Genomic DNA, 20,972 nt, shown 5'->3' with positions numbered 1-20,972 from the left:
TTTGTTTGGGTGTTTATTATGACAGAATTTAGACCATGGTTTGTATTGTTGTTATTATGACAGAATTTAGACCATGGTTTGTATTGTGTTATTATGAAGATATTTAGACCATAGGTTTTATTGTTGTTATTATGACAGAATTTAGACCCATGGTTTGTATTGTTGTTATTATGACATAATTTAACCCATGGTTTGTATGATTGATTTGCAGACTTTAGACCATGGTTTTTGTATTGGGTTGATTATGAAGTTTAGGACCAAGGCTATTTAATTGTATTTGTTTTATGAACAGAATTTAGACCAATTTTTGTACTTTTTTTGTATGAAGCTTTTTAGGACCAAGGTTATGTTGATTTGATTATGACAGATTATGCCCAAAGGTTAGTATTTCTTTTGATTATGACAGATTTTTGATTACGTTTAGACTCATCACTCATCCAGCTTTTTGTTTTATGCAAAATTAATTATACAGGGTATTAATATTTTGGGTAAGTTTTGGTTTTGAATAAATTTAGCCCAAATTATATTGGTTTTTGCTATAATTTTAGTTTGATTCTTGTTTTTTTTTAACAGCACTAAATTTAAAATATTTTTAAAGTTCATTTCTATTCATAGTAGATATTGATAGTTATTGAAAGGAAATTTGATTTGATTTGAATTGATCTACCATAGGCTTTATGATAAATTCATTTGTATTTCAGAGCCCACTTTGCAAACATTTGCATTGGTTTTATCTGCACTACGACCACCTAAGTCTGACAAACCTATACCTTACAAACAAGGTAAGAAATTTTATGTGACATTTATTTTAATGTTGTGAAGTTCCTTTCCATGTTATAGTTACAGAATATGTTCTTTACTATGAAAACAAATGTGAAATGATGAAGTATATAAAATTGACTTATAAAATTTTTCTACATTATGGGATTTACTTGGAGTAGATTAATGTTGAATAATTTTGTATTTTTTATTATTATCAAATTCTTGAAAAACACATGATGCCTCAGAAATTAATTAATGTTTTTGTTTTATTTTTAAGAAAGGTCAAATATGTATTTAATAATGCTTTAATAATGGATTAAGAGCATGTTAAATGTTAAATAAGTGAAGAGTGTAATGTACCAAATCACTATAACTACGCAGTATACCAACTACCATAGAGCAAAAGAAGCGAAAAATAATTTATATATGGCCAATGAATATTGGGCCTTTAAATAGGTCTTTATTCAGTTTGAGCGTTATAAAGGTCCCATTATAGCTCTCTTGTTTATAGAACTAGCTTGGTTGGTTTAGATAATACTGTTTTTTTCTGCAGGTCTTCATATTGTCAGTGACATACAAATGAAATCATAACGTATATGAAGCACGAGGGGCTTGATAAATACCGGGTTTGATCATCCGAAAGGTAATATGTCTTAACATTTATAATAACATGGGTGGTAATAAAAAAATTAAACAGTGAAAATGAATTATCTTTTAAAGTAATCCAACCAATGCAAAGTTCAAAATAAAGAGTAATTTATATCAACCCAATGCAAAGTTCAAAAATTTCAATTTCTTTAAAGTATTTATTGATAAAAAAAAGACTAATGAAGGCTATGGAATATCAGAAACGTATGTCTTTGATAAAATTACTGAAAGCTGACCCACTTTGTTTCGTGTGTTTCACATTCCTTATTCTTTTTATTAAGAGACTGATTTGTTGGACGTGGTAGAAAAATTTAGAATATCTTATAATTTGAACTTATGCTGTAGTTTTGTCTTCTTTACTGATCAGTTTATTGTGTTTTCTACTTATTTGATTATATGACAAATGATCGTGAACACTGAATCTAATGGTCATTTGTTTCATTGCTGATTTAGATATCTTATGTCAGATAAGTAGTTGCTCTCTTGTAGTGAAGTAGTTAAGTTATTTGTTTATTATTACTGGTTAGTTATCCAGGATCACATGTTCAGTGAATCAACAGCTGAGATACTACCCCAAAATGTGTGTTAAAAGCTTAACATAAACCAGAAAAATATCATATTGTTATATTGTTTTACATATCAGTTTGCAGCTCCATGCCTCCAAATGAGCCAAAACATTTTAAGAAAATCAACCTTGAGAAAAATGTACTAAGATTTTAAGAAAATTAAAAGATGTTCACAAGTCAAGAAATAATTTTCATTCTATATGGAATTTCTGTATTCTCATATGCAATTAATGACCGATTTTGCAGTGTTTATCACCATATTTCTGTTGTGTGACTAACACACTAAGGGCTATTTTTGCATATTTTTACCTATTTTTGGTTATTTATGTATATTTTTTGTCCATTTGCAATGTGTATTTTACTTTCTTTGTTCAACTGACAATATTTTACTTTAAAAAACATTTCAAAACATTCCATGAAAATGAGAATGAATCTAAGGTGTGCCTTTCAACTTATTTGATATCTATGCTGTATAAGTAAACAACAGCTGTATTTCTTCATATAATCCTCGAGTATATTTGCCATTTCAGAACACTTTTTATTTGAAGCACTGAAGGAAGTAAGTACACGGTTTTTATCAGTTTTTGTGCTTAACATTTTACTTCTTTACTACATAGTCATAAAGATCTGCCTAAATAACTGCATGTAGAACCAGTCAAAGTTTTTTCTCAGTCACTTAAATTATAGTTCATGGTTACTTATAAAAATGCTTCCTAAATTTCAATCAGTCAAAGGTTATTATTCTTACACATTACTTATGTTTTACTAGTGATGACATTGTGCAAAAGGAGCCACCATGCCCAAGTGGTTAAAGTCTATGACGTTAAATCAACTGCTCCTAATGGTATTGTGTTTGAAACCTAACGGGGACTTTTGATTCCTGTCTGTAAGGTAGCTATCTAGCTAGCTTATGGAAAATTGGTTTTACACATGTGCCGACTTGTGCCTGAAATGGTGCACAGAGGTGCACCTAATGTCTTCCTTCTACAGTACAAGCTGGAAAGTCACCATAAATACAATTTTTACAGTTTCAATGGGACTTAAAATAACAACAAACTAAATGTTAAGGTATTAAATACGCAAAATATTGTTTTTTAATACATATCAAATCTTTATGTCTGAAATTACTTTCAGTGTAAAAAGTTTAACGATATAGGTGTTGCGGAGATGTTGTATAATGTACGGGAAGAGATGGGCTACAACTACATCTCTACATCATTCTTTGAGGACGAGAACTTCTTGTAAGTAGTGCGGTACCTGTCATACCTTTACCATACTAGATTTATATGTTAAATTATTTATCTCTATCTGTCAATGTGGTTTCAACTCATTTCATTTTGACATTTTTTCATTTGAAGGCATTTTTTTTTGCACAGAACATGTGGTGTGTTTGTTAAAAAAAGTATATACTTCATATATGGTTCATAACTTCTTTGTGCATAATGGGATTCTAAATGAATTTGTAAACAAAACCACCATTCACTTTGGAACTTCAAACTTTGTACATGTATATTAATATATGTTGATGAGTTTTACACTCTTTTCCAGGTCCTCATGACATTCATTAGCTTTTTAGATTAAGTTTTTGTTTATCGTCATATGGCAATATTTATGCCACTGAAATATGAGATGTGTAAAAAATTTAATATGTGGATTTATCCTGATGAGTTGCAGCTGCCTGTCACAGCCAATTTTGAGTCAAAAGGTGAAGGTCCAGTGCTGAGAAAAATGGAGTGCCGTGCTCCTTGGTCGGCCGCTTTCTGTTACATACATTTTGAATATGCTTTATAAAACCACAGAGTGCTCCCTTCTTGATAGTTGATCATTTTAATAGATCATTTATCTATCACATAAACTTCATTTTTAGCTCGACTATTCGAAGAATATGAGAGCTATTGTAGTCGCCTGCGTCGGCGTCGGCGTCAGCGTCCGCGTCGGCGTCTGCGTTGGTTAAAGTTTTTTGTAAAGTCAAATATCTTAATTATTACTTGAGATATGCAATTGAAACTTACAATACTTATTTATAGTAACAAGGTACATCAGATTGACAAGTTGGATAACTCTGCCTACAATATTGACAGAATTATTTCCCTTTTTAACTTAGAAATTTTGGTTAAAGTTTTTTGTAAAGTCAAATATCTCAATTATTGCTTGAGATATTCAATTGAAACTTACAATACTTATTTGTAATAACAAGGTACACCAGATTGACAAGTTGGATAACTCTGCCTACAATATTGACAGAATTATGCCCCTTCTTAACTTAGAAATTTTGGTTAAAGTTTTTTGTAAAGTCAAATATCTCAATTATTGCTTGAGATATTCAATTAAAACTTACAGTCCTTATTTATAGTAACAAGGTACATCAGATTGAAAAGTTGGATAACTCTGCCTACAATATTAAACAAAATTATGCCCTTTGGAACTTAGAATTTTGGTTAAAGTTTTTTGTAAAGTCAAATGTCTCAATTATTGCTTGAGATATTCAATTGAAATTTAAAATACTTTTTTTATAGTAACAATGTACATCAGTTTGCAAAATTGCATAACTCTGCCTGCAATATTTGCAGAATTATTTTGCCCCTTTGAAACTTAGAAATTTTGGTTAAAGGTTAAAGGTTTCAAAGATATTTACTTGAAACTTTACACATGCACTTAGCGTCATAATTGGAAGGTCATAATTGTATGTCACTGACCAAGTTCCATAACTCTATCTTGCATTAAGGCTGATTCATATCCCCTTTTATACTTAGTCTCTTGGTTAATGTTTACATGCAAGTTTTAAATATCTCAATAACTAATAAAGATATTTATTTAAAAACTTCACATATGATTTAGGGTCATAATTGTAGGTCACTGACAAAGATCCATAATTCTATCTTGCATTTAGGCGGATTTTTCTCACCTTTTTTCAACTTAGAATTCATGAGGTAAAGTTTTGCTTGTAAGCTGTTATATCATCAACTACTGAAGGGTTTGTGCCTTTTTTGGGAAAATTTTATGCATTCATGATAATAAAGCAGTGATTTACTTGATAAAACATCTTAATAACAAGCCTTTGTACCTTTTCTGTCAAATTTATGTATTCATAGGTAATTAATATTATTGTACTCAATAAAACACCCTTGTGACATTTCCTTCCGAATAGTCGAGCCAATACTGTATAATTAGACTCTCTCTAAGGTCTATAACATGAATTTATAAAAAAAAATTAGCCCTTTGTGAACTTAAAAAATTTAACATTATCAAGGCTCTTTTACTATCAAGCACTTAGAATAGTCGAGCATGCTGTCCTACCGACAGCTCTTGTTTAGGATAATCATAAGGCATTCTATGCCTCAGAAACATACTAACTTTTCTTTCTTCAGAAATGGATATACATAAGTTTTATAATGTTTTGATAATGGTTTAGAGTATGTTAGAGACTTATCACCTGAAGAAAGTGGTATTGAATGTGAAATAATTTGTCATACAAATAGCAAAATGTAAACCAAGTACTATTTTGATTTCCATACCAAATTACATAACTTAAAACTTTACTAATAATTAACAAAAGCAACTGAAGTTTAAGGTATTTATTGTACTTGCCAATAGTGGAAATTCTGGAAACTATGACCAGTATACCTAAAAGATAAGTTTTTTTTCAAAAAAATAAAATTTAAAAGCATTTCTGGAGCATAATGGGCCTTTAAACTTTTTTTGATATTTTTAAAAAACATTCCAAAAATGTTATTAAATAATCTAAAATAAAACTTATGTCACTTATGTAATGATGTATTGTTTCATTTTTATTTAATACAGTGGTACCCTGCTTAGAATGTATGCTTTGACAGAGAACTCTGATAAATTGATGGAATTCTACAATAAAGAAAATACTTATGTAAGTAAAAAATAGAAAAAAGAACTTGACTCTGTATGAGTTAAAATAAGATAAAATTGTAGACACCTTTAATAAAGTTACCATCATGTGAAATGGTTAACATAATAAAGTTAGAATTCATCTTTGATAAAAGGTTAGTCAGTTGTGAAGTTAAGTAGCAAAATATTGTTTTTGGAATAGTTTAAAAGTGGATTTGTCTATAATGCAAAGTCTGTAATTCAATGTATAATTAAGTTGATTGTAAATAGTATCAGACATAATGACAAACCATTAAAGAATGATAATTATTATATGGATGTTGTTTGCAAGTGTGTTAAACATGATACAATATTAATACATATATTTGCATAGCAGATACTTTTAAACAAAATATTATTATCCGTTCATACTAACTATACTAATTTTATCAACATTTACTTCTTAAAACAATTATTCATAAGAATTTTGAAATGATACATTTCTTTCGTTTTTATCAATATTTGAAATACTTATGAAAAAAATGCCCTTTGTAGACTAATCTACTTTAAGGTCTATTATTTGATACTCACCCTGGCATTGGCATCACACTTTGGTTAAGTTTTAAGTTTTTGTTATGTTTGTCATTTTAGCATACTATTTCTTCCTTTGTTCCTTGAGCATATTTTTGAAAAATCTTAAATGGTTAATTCCTTAAATAGAATATTGGTTGTTTCCCCTCCTGCTACCTACTGACAGAAATCACAGCTACCCAAAAAGTTATTGACTAGAAAAAATAATATGTTATTTTACTAACTGTGGCAATGAGAATCACATATTTATATCTATCTCATGTTTCTTTGATTGTATATTACAAACTGAGATATATGTTTGATAAAACTGAAAATATGGTTCTTACCTTTTAAACAGATGCTAAACATTCACAACTTGTTTTGAACTCCGTATAATTTTGACAGAAAAAAATTATTTTGGATATAAAAAATATCTACCGACCTACCTACCCTACCCAAATTGTCATGGGTCATTGGGTAAGTGTGTGGGGTTTGGGGGGGGGGGGGGGGACAAAGATAATTTTAAGACTTGCCTTATACATTGAGTGTGCCTTCTGATAAACTTTGTCTATTTCATAACACCAAGATACATGTAAAATATACATATGAAAGTAAGTGAGGGGCACTCTAATATTGTAACTACGTTTTGTATTATTCCTGATTTAGCGCAAAGTCATTGATGTATTTCATATAAATAAACACTTGAAAATTAAAAATTATAAGGTGCCATGTACTTAACAAAAACCTTTGACAATGGAATTACCATATATAACATAGCACTTGTTTTTTGTTTTTTTTTATTAAAAAAATATTTTTATTTCAGAATAGTTCTTTAACTTTTCCTGTTATACTGGCAGTTTTAGATAACATTGAAACACACAGTGCATACCAGTATTTGCCACAGCTTTGGGAAGGTTTGTTATTACCTTTACTAATAGTATTAAATATCTCATGTGACAGAGTAATGGTCTTGTGCCAATATTGGGTCGTATTTGGCCATATTCCTCATCCAAAGTATATATTTTTTCCCTGTTTCTGAAAAATATTCCCCTTAAATTTTTTTTTTCTAAATTCATTTTTTCAATTATGCAATAGCGTTTTTTTAGACAAAATGGACATTGTAGTTTGAAAAAGTTATAGACTTATATAAAAAAAAATATATTGACTTAAAATGGACTGTTTAATCTGCTTCTGAATTTCGACCTTTTTCCCTCTATGATGCCATTTTTCCCCTCTCCATTGGCTCTGTCACCATTTCCCTTAAAGTGAAAAATATCATTTCTTCAAGAATAAATTTTTTTGCTAGATGTCTGATTGTTTTGAGAAAAAGATCCTTATTGTATTGAAATGATTGGATCTGTGATCTCAATTAACTATAAAGCAACCTTCAGCTTTTATTAAGGTTAAATAAGTTATTCTTACATCAATCGTTTCATATAATTGTCAAATCAAAAGAATTATGGTGGAAAATGAAATTTGCTAACAATGAAATATGTAAACTAATAAGGAAACCCCTTGATACCTGTTATCTACCAGTCAGCTCTCTATATATTTAAATTCATAAAGCCGATGCTTTGTTTCCCGATCTGATATTTTTAGAAACGAATGTCACTGATACATTATAAATAGCTCTCAGTACGCTGTTTTGAAGAAGGCTCAAAGATAAAATTACTGAATTACTTAGTTTGAAACAACACAGAATTGTTTTTCCAACAGAAAAGTAAAAGCTGACGGCCACTTTAAACTTTATGATTGCCTGTTAAATTGTGTGACCTTGACATAGGGCTATACTGCATTGTAATATTTATAACATGCAGTTGAAGCTCTTATTAGTTTTTTGCCAACAACTGAGAAACTTAATTAGGTCGTTGATTTCAAAGCAGAGAAATACCAGTTATTTAAAATTGGAAAGGCAATTTCACAATGGCAATAAATGGCGGGTAATAACTAGGCTGTGAATTAGCCTTGGATGTTAAATATTCTATAGAAGAATTCCTAAAATTTGATTATCCTTATTTTTCAACTTGCAATGTTAGTTACTTTCTTGTATTCTTGTGTTTTTTTTCTTATTTCAGATCTAGCTTACTATGTAAAATCTAAATGGGTAGATAAAGATTTACTGCAGAAATTTCTAGATATGTTTGGAGATTACAATGACAACCAAAAGGTATGTAGTGTGAAATGATGATGTTGAAACATTCTATTCATTTATTTATTATTTACCCACGTCAACCACCTCTAAATCATTGAAGATTATTGTCAAGCAAGTCCTTTTAGAACATTCTTTTAACAAAACACTCTGATTTGCACATCTGCGTGTTTGTTTTCTACAAAAAAGTTGAAAAAACGTGATATAAAATATTCATAATTTGTCAGTCTGTGGCAAAAAATGGAAATTTGTATTGGCAAATGTAAATTGGGTAACAGTATTACATGTTAAATTTCATATGAAATGTAAAAATGAATTACTTTATATTAACTTTCAAATTGCATTATCAGTTGAAAGTATTTCAGAAGGGTTTGTCCAGTCTCCCTGATGTTCTTCTTAGATAAACTCGGTTGAAAAAAGTATTTATTGCATGATACATGTACATATAACATCCTTATATCTATTGTCATGTTCATTAAATTGTTCATTTATGTTGACTAGTGTAGTTTGCCTTTATTTATTACAGCTTAGGGAAGACTTTGTTCTAATAGCCAAGGAGTTGTTTGAGGAGAGCAAAACAACAAGAAACCCTGCAATGTGAGTATCAAAGATGAGTGATCTACTGAATGTATGATTCTGAATCCATAAATGTGTCATTTGTCACTTGGTCTTCTTGACAAAAAAAAACGTGTTAAAAGATATTAAGTGTTCAAAGTACTTGTCTTACATCTTATTATAGGATTATTGATACAAGATATTTTTACACCAAATAGTTTACTACTGTTCTGCCAGTTAGGCATTTTATTAAAACCACGTTTTTGCATACTGAGAAATTGGTAATAACTGGTTGGTTATCCAGGAAATTGATGTAGAAAGATCTGTGAGATATCAAAATTGTCATAAAAGTCAGATAAACAAACAAACTTTCTTGTGTTTGAAATTACCACTAATCTCCATGAATGAGTCAGATATCATCCATCCATTTAAGTGGTTGTTGTAACATATTCATGGTTCCTAATGAAGGTACTGTAGTACCGAAAATTGTATACTCTTTAATAGAGATAAAATGACGCGGTGTTTGATGTGTAGTTCCTACTTACACTTCATACATGTGAACTCTCCAACTGTAAGCGGGAGACTTCCCACATTCTGCAGTCATATTTTCAAAGATTTTTCTTAAAATAAGGGGTATTTTCACAAAACTTTTTGATATTAGAACTTTCTTCTTTGTTTATTGCAAATTCTAAAATCTCCCTCTTTTTAAAGAAAAATATACCACTTGATCATTGCAAAAAGTTCACAATGCTGACACTTACTTTTAACAGTTGTTACAACATAGTAAAGTATCATATTTATGTATAATATATATTTTCAGTGAATTTACTGAGATTGGTAATCGACTAACAAGAATATTTGTCAACCATAAGAACCTGGACTTGGCTTGGTAAGTTTAGTTTTCTTGTTGAACTGTTTCTAAATTTTCAGTCACTTGACACAGTGTTTCTGATAGGCTGGTGTTCATCATTTTGTTTTCCTTAGCTTTTCCCAAACTCAGTTTATCCTTTGTGTAGATTTTGTAAAAAACTTCATTAGAGATCCTATACAAAAGTTATAAATTGGTCTTAGTTGTATTCATAACTAGGTGGTTTAAATTACAAAAAAGAATATTAAAAGTGAGACTCTTCAGGCTTATTTATTTATATCTATAAAATACATAATATAAACTTCATGCTTTTGTTATTTACTCTAATCTATATATATACTTTATCATTTTGATAGGGAGTCTGCGATGTATATTTATCAGAATGGAATGCAAGGATTTATAAAGTAAGAAAAATAAAATATTATTTCATGAAAATAATAGTTATCTATTTATGGTTAATTTGCCTGTCAGTCATTGTATGTATTTTTTCATTAACTTAAAACCCGTACTATGCCGATTTTGTTCAGTGATTTTGAAACTACTTTTGTATAGTTGACATTTTATTGTATTATGGAGAACAACAACAACAAAATAACATGACAGTTGGTTTATACAGAATTTATTTTAGTTTGATTGTGTAGGAAGCTTTCAGTTTAAAGACACGGTCTTGAATCCGTTCCTAGAACCAACCAGTACTGACGAATGAGTTTAAAGTTTCTTGTGCAAGTGAACAACGTCTAGCCCCTGTTTGGTTTGAACCCCTACAACTAGTGATCATTAGATTACTAGTCTGACACGTTAATCACTAGGCTATGCTGCCGACACTTGACGGTTAATAGCTATAAGTAATTATACCCTTGCACAACAAAGTTGTAAGGGGGGTATACTGGAATCAGGTTGTCCGGCCGTCCGAGCCAACACTTGATTATTATTATTTTTTGTCTTTATGAGCTTATTTTGCTTATGGACGTTGGTCCAGGTGGTGTTTATGAGCTCATTTGCCTCATAAACATCAAATTTTGGTATGTCCGTCCGGCTGTCCGTCGGTTTTTTCTTGTCCGCCCAATAACTTAAGATTCCTTTGACCTTTAGTCTTCATATTTGGCATGGAGGTTAGTCATGATTAGTAGATGACCCCTATTGACTTTGAGGTCACCAGGTCAAAGGTCAAGGTCACAGGGGCCTTGACTTCAAAAAGCTTGTCCGCCCAATAACTTAAGATTCCCTTGACCTACAGTCTTCATATTTGGCATGGAGGTTAGTCATGATAAGTAGATGACCCCTATCGATTTTGAGGTCACCAGGTCAAAGGTCAAGGTCACAGGGGCCTTGACTTCAAAAAGCTTGTCCGCCCAATAACTTAAGATTCCTTTGACCTACAGTCTTCATATTTGGCATGGAGGTTAGTCATGATTAGTAGATGACCCCTATCGATTTTGAGGTCAAAGGTCAAGGTCACAAGGGCTTTGACTTCAAAAAGCTTGTCCGCCCAATAACTTAAGATTGCTTTGACCCACAGTCTTCATATTTGGAATGGAAGTTAATCATGATAAGTAGATGACCCCTATTGACTTTGAGGTCACCAGGTCAAAGGTCAAGGTCACAGGTGCCTTGACTTTAAAAGCTTGTCCGTCCAATAACTGAAGATTCCTTTGACCCACAGTCTTCATATTTGTCATGGTGGTTAGTCATGATTAGTAGATGACCCCTATTGACTTTGAGGTTACCAGGTCAAAGGTCAAGGTCACAGGGGCCTTGACTTCATAAAGCTTGTCCGTCCAATAACTTAAGATTCCTTTGACCCACAGTCTTCATATTTGGCATGGAGGTTGGTCATGATTAGCAGATGACCCCTATTGACTTTGAGGTCACCAGGTCAAAGGTCATGGTCACAGGGGCCTTGACTATAAAAAGCTTGTCTGCCCAATAACTTTAGAAGCCTTTGACCCACAGTCTTCATATTTGGAATGGAGGTTAGTCATGATTAGTAGATGACCCCTTTTGATTTTGAGGTCACTGGATCAAAGGTCAAGGTCACAGGGACCTTGACAAAAAAAGCTTTTCTTCTCAATTGCTAAAGAATGCCTGTCCGCAGTGTATTGATTTTGACATTTTCACATTTGAATCATGTAGAATACATAACTTAGCAAAGCACTGGCTTAGTAACCTCAGATTTGGCAGGGAGGTTGTCCTTGAGCTCTAAATGGCCACTGTTGATTCTGACAAAGTGGTATGCGGGGGTATTCACGCCATGATAGTGGCAGTTCTAGTTTGTACTAAGTACATATAAAATAAGTATATAGTGTCTATAAGTGAAGTTTAATATGATCTGTTGATATTTTAGGGGTGAACTTTTGAGAGATGTGTTAGAGATGTCAATTTTAGAGAAAGATGTTCCTAAGATAATGGTAAGCAAAATGTGGTAGTGTTATCATTTACATATTAAATCTTCATGAATGTCATAATAATAATTATTTTTTTTATTTCTCAGAAGGATGTCCTTCATTGTTAGAGCTATTTTGCTTGACTTTGCTTACTTTTAAGGACATTGTAATATCTAAGTCAAGACACCAAATTTTCTTTCGTATTCTGAGGTACATGATACTATAAGAAACTTCAATCAGATGATTTGAATAATATGACAGAGATATCAGTTCAGTTCAACAAATTTACTAGTTCTTGTTTGTCTGCTTTTCTTGTTTTTCTGCTGATTAAATTGGTTTTGTGACCTATACTGTGTTGGTTGACGTAAAACCCAAACAAACAAACAAATTGGTTTTGCTCATATCTTGATGGTCAATCCACCTCACTGGCTTTCCTTGATAACTAAACAGTAATTACCAATTTCTTAGGAATTGACTGACAACTCATCAAGTAAGATTTCAGAATCACCTGTGAGAGACAAGTGGCATCAGTGTCAAATCATGCCTGAGATAATGCATGGATGGTCGTCTGAAGTTTTTTCTCCATAAGTAAGTCAGAAAGTCGCCATATGACCTCTACTGTGTTGGTGCTAAGTAAAACCAACCCACCCACACACAACCTCTGAATTACAAATCCAATCCTCTCCTGATTGAGTTAATGGAATAGTTTTTGTTTAAGATATTGTTTGTGTTATTTTCAGAGTTTCTGCAAACTGCCTAGTGAAGCAAAAGATACAATGGCAGCTGCACAGGTTATATCTGACAATAGAAATATTTTGATAGAATGCCTTGATGATTCTGAGATGTACGTACATTTGTTTTGATAATTTTATTATGTTCCTAAAAAACCCAATTCATGTAAAAAAAAATTGCGATAATATTTTGTAACTTGCAGCAAATATGTTATGGCAATTTTTCAAGGCAGTTTGAAGTTTTTTTATGATTACGACCAATGAAAATTGATGGAAAGAAAGGCAATATGATATGCATTTAGTTTGAACATGTACTAATTTGGGGAAACCTTTGACTTTGTTTGACTTGTATTTGTCCCTAGTGTGAAACAGGCAAAAAGATATCTGAATTAAAATGATTTTATAGAAAGAAATATTTGAGCCCCGTCACCACAAAACCAACATAGTGTGTTTGCAACCAGCATAGATCCAGACCAGCCTGTGCATCCGCGCAGTCTGATCAGGATCCATGCTGTTCGCTTACCAACCCTATTACAAAGTTGATAGCCAACAGCATGGATCCTGATCAGACTGCCGCACGATGCGCAGGCTGGTCTGGATCCATGCTGGTCGCAAGCACACTTTTTTGTTGTGATCATTTTAATGCAAATGTCCTGTTTAAAATGTTGGTATAATTGGTACATACATTTTGATGCATTCAATAATGTTTTGCTTATATATTTATCTGCTGATATGTTATGAGTGACAGACGTATTTCTATATGTCTGTTCTATCTCTGTCCAGAGGACAGCAGTAGCTTAGTGATGAAAGTTGATGACTTTTAAACCATTCATCATATGTCAGTATCTTCATTGGTGTCATTTTTAATTGTTTGATTTCAGGAAAGAATTGGAAGAAGTCTTTGAGGTATAGCCACACTCGAAACTGTCTTTAAAGAGTTGTTGTATCACAACGGACATAGTTCAATAAGACGCTGATATTTATCAACTAACAAATTTAGCATACTACACTTTTGAAAGTTGTCAACATGTTTTTATAATGATACTTTGTTGGTTTTGTTACCTTTGTTGGTAAGAAATGACCATTATGAAATGAATATAACTTTATAAAGAAAAATAAATGTTATATAATGAAAAGTGTTAACTGAAATGTGATGTGTATATTTTATAATAAATAAAGAAACAATTAGTGGCATGCAATTGAAATTTCAATATTTTGAAAAAAATGAAAATAAAATGTAAATTCTTGATTCAGTGAATAGTCTGTTGAATCTTAATCGATATTATTAAGTGTTTGGGTGAATAATTGTAGCTCAAGTTTAATCATTATAGGTAACAGACCTATTGATCTAACTTATTGATGATTTTATAACTGTTTATATTGGCCATTCAATACTAGCAAAAACACTGTCTTTCCTTTGCCCCTACAAGCTGTAATGTCCCGGACATTTGGGATTGTCCCGGAATTCGGGTGCCTGTCAATGGGGTCCGGAATAAGTTTTATCTTTATTCTCAAACAAAGAAAGAAATAAACCACATATGCAGCAATGAATTTATGAAAGTCAAATTATTCTGATATCTTTTATAGGGTTTATCATTTATTTTAGGACCTTAATCCAGTAAAGAATACATGTATTGTGTTGACTGCTTAATTTTATAATTTGAAGATGATAAATACTTCACATTAATAATCGTTGGTTTGCAATTCAAAGCAGAACGAGTGAATTTCATGAATTTAGCATACTTACCGTTTTTTAAAAACTAATAATGAATTATTTTCAATTCGCAATCAAGATTTTTTTATAACGTATGTACATTTTTATTTATTTATTTATAATAAATGTGCAATGAACAAATAATTGTAGTAAAGCATTTAACAAGTGAGAAAAATGTATTGAGTTTCTAGATTATTGGCAAAGTTTCAAGTTTATGAAAGCTTGATGTTCAAATTCACGTTTGTTTACATATATTTTCTATTGTTAATTCCTTAAATGTGATACTAGTTGCTTCCCCTTACATTATACTTTAAATGATAATGGGTAAACTAAGAAGGCCAACTTTTATGCAAAATGGATTTATTTTCAACATACGTCTTAATCGGGTTATTTACTGTCTTGAAAATTTTCTTAATGTATGCCACCTGACATCAATATTAAGCTGTGAACTCGAAATATATTTTTTATGGTATTACAAACTAGTATAAGAAAATTGGTTAAACTAGGTAAATTTCTAAAGTCTGTTTGTTCAGCATGAAAGTGAGTTTAAATCCATATAGAAATGAAGCGACATTGTCCGGCCTTGGGCCTTGGCAAATTCCATCTTTACCGTAGACCTGTCTGATTCGAGGATAATAGAAAACTCTGGAACTCGTCAAATATGGGGTTTTCCCCTAGCTAACCCCGCGGTACAATTTTTTACAATTACAATTTCGTACATAATACGATAAGCTCAAACAACTTATTGCAAACGGCTATGCACCGTAAAGTTATAACGTTAATCGTGTGATTGAACCGGAAACCCCACATTTGCCGAGTTCCTGACGATTTTCTTTGTAGGACTACTTACATAACATCGCAGCATTCAGTAGTAACGACAGCTGTATGGCGGGGAAAATGAGGCAATGTAATGAGGTGTATTTGTTTTGGCGCATAAAGATAGTCGGATTTACTCATATGCTCGTGCTTTGAATAATGCACTGGGGTTCTTAAGGTTACTTTTATTAAAAAAAAGTTGGCACGGTTTGACTTTGATAAGAGTCGATGTGTCTGTAGACCTGGTTGCAGATGCGTCGGTGATATTTAAAGTGAAATGGTTTATGATGAGAGGTATTTCATACAATGAATAATCATGTTGATAGTATTTAGTATTAGATGTAACAATAAACCGGAAATAATTACACATGGATGTTGTTGGCAAGTTTGAGATACATGGTCCGATTATACATACATATATCTATACGGCAGATAATAAAAATCAATAGAACAAAATATTATTGTTTGTCCATCATATAAATGATCATAATTAATGCCTTAGAAGTTAATCAACAATTTCTTTTGCAAATAATATTTTATAAGAATATATAAATGATACATTTCAAGTGTTGTTTTTTTATCAATATCTGAAAACCCTATATTGAAGATCAATCTACTTTAAACGGCATGTGCAAAAATGTGTAAATGACTACAATAGATAATTGAGTAAACATTACAATATGATAACAGTGTGTGGTATAGTAATTATACTAAGATATTATTTAAAAAAAAACAGTAACAAAATTTTTTTCCACACAATTAGTTCGTAACAGGAGATGCTATTTTATCAAAATAATAATAAAAAATAACAATACACACATATATCGATTCAGTCAAAATTCCAGCTTGCAAACAGCATACAACTTAATCGATTTCCATAAATTTAAGAATTGAGTGGCGGCATGGCCGAGCGTTAAACGCGTCGGACTAGTAGTCTAATGATCGCTAGCCTAATGGGTTCAAACCCTGTCAGAGGCAAGCCGTCGTTTCCTTGAGCAAGAAACTTAATTTACACTCTTGCGCTCAGTACTGGTTGATTCCAGAAACGGATTCGAAAGTGTATCTATATGTTTATAGCTTCCTACACAATCTAACTTAGATAAATTAAAATAAATTCTGTATAAACAAAATCGTAGATTATAGCATGATACTTAATACATCGTTGTTTCACTTGTATATAGAAAATACTATGGTTTGTAAGTCATGTGATAAGGTTATATGACCAAATACTAAACAGAACAAATAAGTATTAATTCATAAATGATGTTAACAAACATGTATCGTTTGTTAAAAAAGCGTTTATTTTATGTATTGCCTCCAATTGTCGAGACTAACAGAATTATAAACGTGAAAACAACCATAAATATTACAAAACCGTAGAATCCAACGAAATCAATTGCGTCGGTGACGCTCTGCCACGTAGTTTCCTCGTTTGCCTTCTCCATAGCCACGTGACCGCTTCCGACACATATTGCGCACTGGACTCGTCGAACGCAACTCTCGATGCTATGCCAGAAGCGGGAAATCGGTGTGTCGTCTGCGCGGTTGAAGATACGAAGTTGGATAATGGTGACAACGACCATGAGCGTGCTCACAAGTGTCATAATAACGAGGTAGGCACTGAATGTAGACACTGTCGTAGAATTTCTTGGAAGCTCCGTACTGATTATAGTTAAGAACACTGCGAAAGATAAAAACGCTGTGACGGAAAACCCGGTTTTCTCTCCAGATGATGCAGGGAGAACGAATACAAACACGTTTAGTAAACCAAGCAGGATCACGGGTATCATAATATTGATAAGGTAATGTAATGGTTTACGCTTGATTTCGATCGAGAACGTAACTCCGGTCGATTTGGACGTCGTAAAGTTAGATGATGTAGCTGACAGTAAATTCCAGGCGGCGTTGCCTTCATAGAGTTCAGTGTTCATACCCACAGTTCCTGTTCTTATTGTTGCACTGTCTTTAGTATTACTCCAGATAACGAATTTTAATTCACACATTGTTTTATCAAAGGGGAAATATGTAACATCGACTTCACAAGCACTTTCAAATACCTGATATGGCCGCCATGTTACTGCGCCCGACTTTTCTACTTTGACGTACAGGAACTTGTCTCCAAGGCCAGTTAGGGTTTCAAACCCATTTTGCAGTGCTAAATCGGGAATCCATACATCTGTTTGTGGAACATATATCGTCTCAACACCGTTGTTTTGCCAGTCCCGGGCTATAATTTCATCTGTCCACGTTATCTCCAAATATGCAGTAGTGGTTAGCTTCTGCTCCGAGTTATCAAAATTATTTATCCCAATCAGGTACAGGTCTGCGCTAACATCCACAACCGTTGATTGGTCTATTACCGGCCGGACGTAGGTGTAATAAGTTGATGACAATGTTGTGCTGAGATGCGTGCGCATTTCTTCTGCAGTAACTGCATCCGCGGAATTCCACGTGAGCGTTCCACAGAATAAAATCACAAGAGCGAACGTCATTATGGCGAATATATGTTCTCTCTTTTAAAAAGTGGTTTTAGAATTTTGAGAAAATCGTTTAAATCTTTAACCAAACCTTAATTAAAGGTTTTGTTTGTATCTACCGAATACAAAAGCATATATAAGTATAATCTTACAACTTCACAGATAAGTGATTTTGAAAAGAATTTAATTTTGAAAATAATATTAGTAACAAAATAAAGTAGAAGCTTTTGTAATTGTGCATTAAATGTAATAATGTACATATTTAAAACAATACAATTGTTCTTCATGAATGGACAAAGGTATCATTTTCACTCTAATTGCTTATTTTATAATTATAGCTTGTGTGCTGGTCTTAAGTTGGAAAGTGAAATGAAATTGTTTTGGCAATATACGCATTTACAAGTTCAATTTATAATGTGATATTAGAACAAATTATTACCAGAAAGATGTTGGGAGTTTCTGTCATAAATGTTGTGTTGATATTCACGATTATAAGTGTACTTGTCAAATATGCAGAAACCGTTACTGCAGCCGAAATGAAGACTCATATTACGACAACGTTCACGAATTACGACACTCGTGTCCGACCAGTACATGCTGATCAGTCGGTGGCTATAGAGATTACTCTAGATTTGTCTCTTGTCAGCATAAACAACTTTGATAATTCTCAACAAAAGCTAGAGACAACTGGGTTTTTAGAAATATCTTGGACGGACCAAGTACTTGCTAACACCTGGCAAAACAGTGATGTAAAGGAGATACTTGTTCCACAAAATGAAATTTGGCTTCCTGACCTAGCATTACAAAATGGGTTCGAATCTCTTAAAGGACTTGGAAACACATTTCATAATGTCAAAATAACAGATGGCGGGCTTGTCACATGGAAGCCGTACCAAGTATTTGAAAGTGCATGTAATGTTGAAATTACATATTTTCCATTTGATAAAACAACGTGCGAGCTAAAATATGTGATTTGGAGTAATCCAAAGGATCTTGTTCTTGCGAAAAAGGGGACAAAAGGGCTAGACACGGGCTTGTACGGAGCAAATAGCGAATGGACGCTTTTGAAAACTACGGCAACGGAATTTACGACTAACACGTCATCTGGAGTAACGTTTTCTATAGAAATGAAGCGAAAGCCGCTGTATTACCTCTTGAATATTCTAGTTCCGGTAGTGATGCTTGCCGCTCTAAATCCGTTTGTTTTTGCACTTCCGACAGCTTCAGGAGAAAAAACTGGTTTTGCAGTCACAGCTTTCTTGGCCTTTGCTGTCTTCATAACGATAATCAGCGCTGAGCTTCCTGAAAATTCCGAGAAGATGTCAACCTTTTCCGCCTATCTCTTCCTTATGACATTTGTTAGCACCTTGATTTCACTGATTACCATTGCCGAACTACGTCTTAGCAGCCGGGACGCTGACATTCCTGTTCCAGGGTGGATACAAAGTATTACCAAGTGTGTGCGCAGCATGTCTTGCCGAACTTGTTTCGGGGGAAATAGCGGCTATATCCGTGGAATGAAATTATCTGTATTTATGAGTCGGCTAGCTGATGACGTCACATGGGAAGACGCCGTTGACGCACTTGACTTTGTTTTGTTTTGGTTATTTTTCCTTATTACGCTTATTGTAACAACGGTTTGTTTTGTAGTCGCGTCGGTAGGCGGAGTATCATAGGTTCAACGTTTACAAATACTTTATCATCATTGCAAAACACGCTGATAAAAAACGTTATTTGGTATCTGTATATTTAGATATATCTTATCAGGCTTATTGTGTTTATTTAACTGATTTAGAAGTGGTTTGTTTGACAAATGATAGAATATTTTTTATCTTCTTGCTATCTTGTATAATATATAATACAGTATATAGCGACAGCTTGTTTTTAACGGATATTATAATGTAATCAATCACCTGTCTGCTGCACGGTATTTGTGTAAACTTATAATTCATTGTATACAAAACCACAGACACTTGGGGTTTGGAGCTCAAATCGCCTTTAAAATCCAAATAAAATGCATATTTTTCAATCCCAGCACATGTACTGATCATATATATATATATAAAAAAACGTAATATAAGCCGTTTTGAATATATTATTATAGATGTTGAAATATGATTTTTTTTCAAAACGGCTTATATTAAGTTTTTTTGATATATATGATCAGTACATGTGCTGGGATTGAAAAATATGTATTTTTTTTATTTTAAAGGCGTTTTGAGCTCCAAACCCCAAGTGTCTGTGTACAAAACTAAAATAAAAATTATCTCTGCATGAAACGTATTTGTTTAAAAACTTAGAATCCCACAATTTTGTATTCTCATATAGTCAGTCAACGTAGCCGCTATGGAAACTCTGTGAAAACTTTCAAAATCCTATTACGAGAGTTGTTTGTAATAAATTTCTATTTGGTAGACCTGTATGATATAGTGGTCCTATATTCACCACAAAACATTTATGAATGGCACCTGAAAAACAGTTTTAATGCTGTTTCCCTCTGTGAATTATTTCAGGCCAGGTCGGACAGCTTTAAGAATTCAGTGTGGGATTCGTACAGCAAAGCGACGGGGTGGGGGGTCAAGTTAGTGTTTCAGTCATCATAACCACTCGGTCACCGGGTCACTTTATTTTGTTTGAAATTGTCATTATTTCTATGAAAGAGAAAATTAATAAACGAAAAAAAAATGTTCAGATTTTTTTTCAATTCTTATTTTATTCACAATTAACAAAAGAATATATATGCATAGTTTGTCAGCACGTTGATGCGGACTTAACTTTGACATATATTGTAATAATCTCAGTGTTCCGAATGACCTATTTAGCTATTTACTGCTTCATAGGTTACATATCAGTTTAATTTGGAAAAAAAATCTGAACAAAGTATCGTAATGATAA

General features: G+C 32.5%; 3 protein-coding genes across 3 annotated transcripts; 2 read left to right on the top strand and 1 right to left on the bottom strand.

Annotated features, from left to right (window-relative positions):
* Positions 1-1,396: 1,396 nt before the first annotated feature.
* On the top strand, positions 1,397-14,258 carry LOC132740768 (uncharacterized). Its single transcript, XM_060728750.1, has 12 exons — positions 1,397-1,405; positions 2,507-2,535; positions 3,111-3,217; positions 5,778-5,856; positions 7,207-7,297; positions 8,459-8,550; positions 9,059-9,129; positions 9,908-9,976; positions 10,312-10,359; positions 12,300-12,363; positions 13,080-13,183; positions 13,952-14,258. Exons 3-12 carry the CDS (start codon positions 3,144-3,146, stop codon positions 13,980-13,982), a joined length of 723 nt encoding a protein of 240 aa, XP_060584733.1. The 5' UTR covers positions 1,397-1,405; positions 2,507-2,535; positions 3,111-3,143; the 3' UTR covers positions 13,983-14,258.
* A 2,572-nt stretch (positions 14,259-16,830) lies between these two features.
* On the bottom strand, positions 16,831-18,223 carry LOC132740767 (acetylcholine receptor subunit beta-like). The gene has a single exon (XM_060728749.1). It carries the CDS (start codon positions 18,090-18,092, stop codon positions 16,905-16,907), a length of 1,188 nt encoding a protein of 395 aa, XP_060584732.1. The 5' UTR covers positions 18,093-18,223; the 3' UTR covers positions 16,831-16,904.
* A 169-nt stretch (positions 18,224-18,392) lies between these two features.
* On the top strand, positions 18,393-20,041 carry LOC132740765 (acetylcholine receptor subunit epsilon-like). Its single transcript, XM_060728748.1, has one exon. It carries the CDS (start codon positions 18,524-18,526, stop codon positions 19,751-19,753), a length of 1,230 nt encoding a protein of 409 aa, XP_060584731.1. The 5' UTR covers positions 18,393-18,523; the 3' UTR covers positions 19,754-20,041.
* The last annotated feature ends 931 nt before the right edge of the window (positions 20,042-20,972 follow it).

This window comes from Ruditapes philippinarum, unplaced genomic scaffold, assembly GCF_026571515.1.
Source record: "Ruditapes philippinarum isolate M1 unplaced genomic scaffold, ASM2657151v2 ctg7185_1_1_1_1, whole genome shotgun sequence".
Classification (NCBI taxonomy): domain Eukaryota; kingdom Metazoa; phylum Mollusca; class Bivalvia; order Venerida; family Veneridae; genus Ruditapes; species Ruditapes philippinarum.
This window is presented reverse-complemented; position numbering and strand designations above follow the sequence as displayed.

Bases quoted from the DNA above. Each gene is read 5' to 3' on its own strand.
- LOC132740768 (XM_060728750.1), top strand. From the start codon at position 3,144: ATGTTGTATAATGTACGGGAAGAGATGGGCTACAACTACATCTCTACA. The intron at 9,977-10,311 runs GTAAGTTTAGTT...TCATTTTGATAG, and splicing joins AAGAACCTGGACTTGGCTTG to GGAGTCTGCGATGTATATTT. The intron at 10,360-12,299 runs GTAAGAAAAATA...TTGATATTTTAG, and splicing joins GGAATGCAAGGATTTATAAA to GGGTGAACTTTTGAGAGATG.
- LOC132740767 (XM_060728749.1), bottom strand. From the start codon at position 18,092: ATGACGTTCGCTCTTGTGATTTTATTCTGTGGAACGCTCACGTGGAAT.
- LOC132740765 (XM_060728748.1), top strand. From the start codon at position 18,524: ATGTTGGGAGTTTCTGTCATAAATGTTGTGTTGATATTCACGATTATA.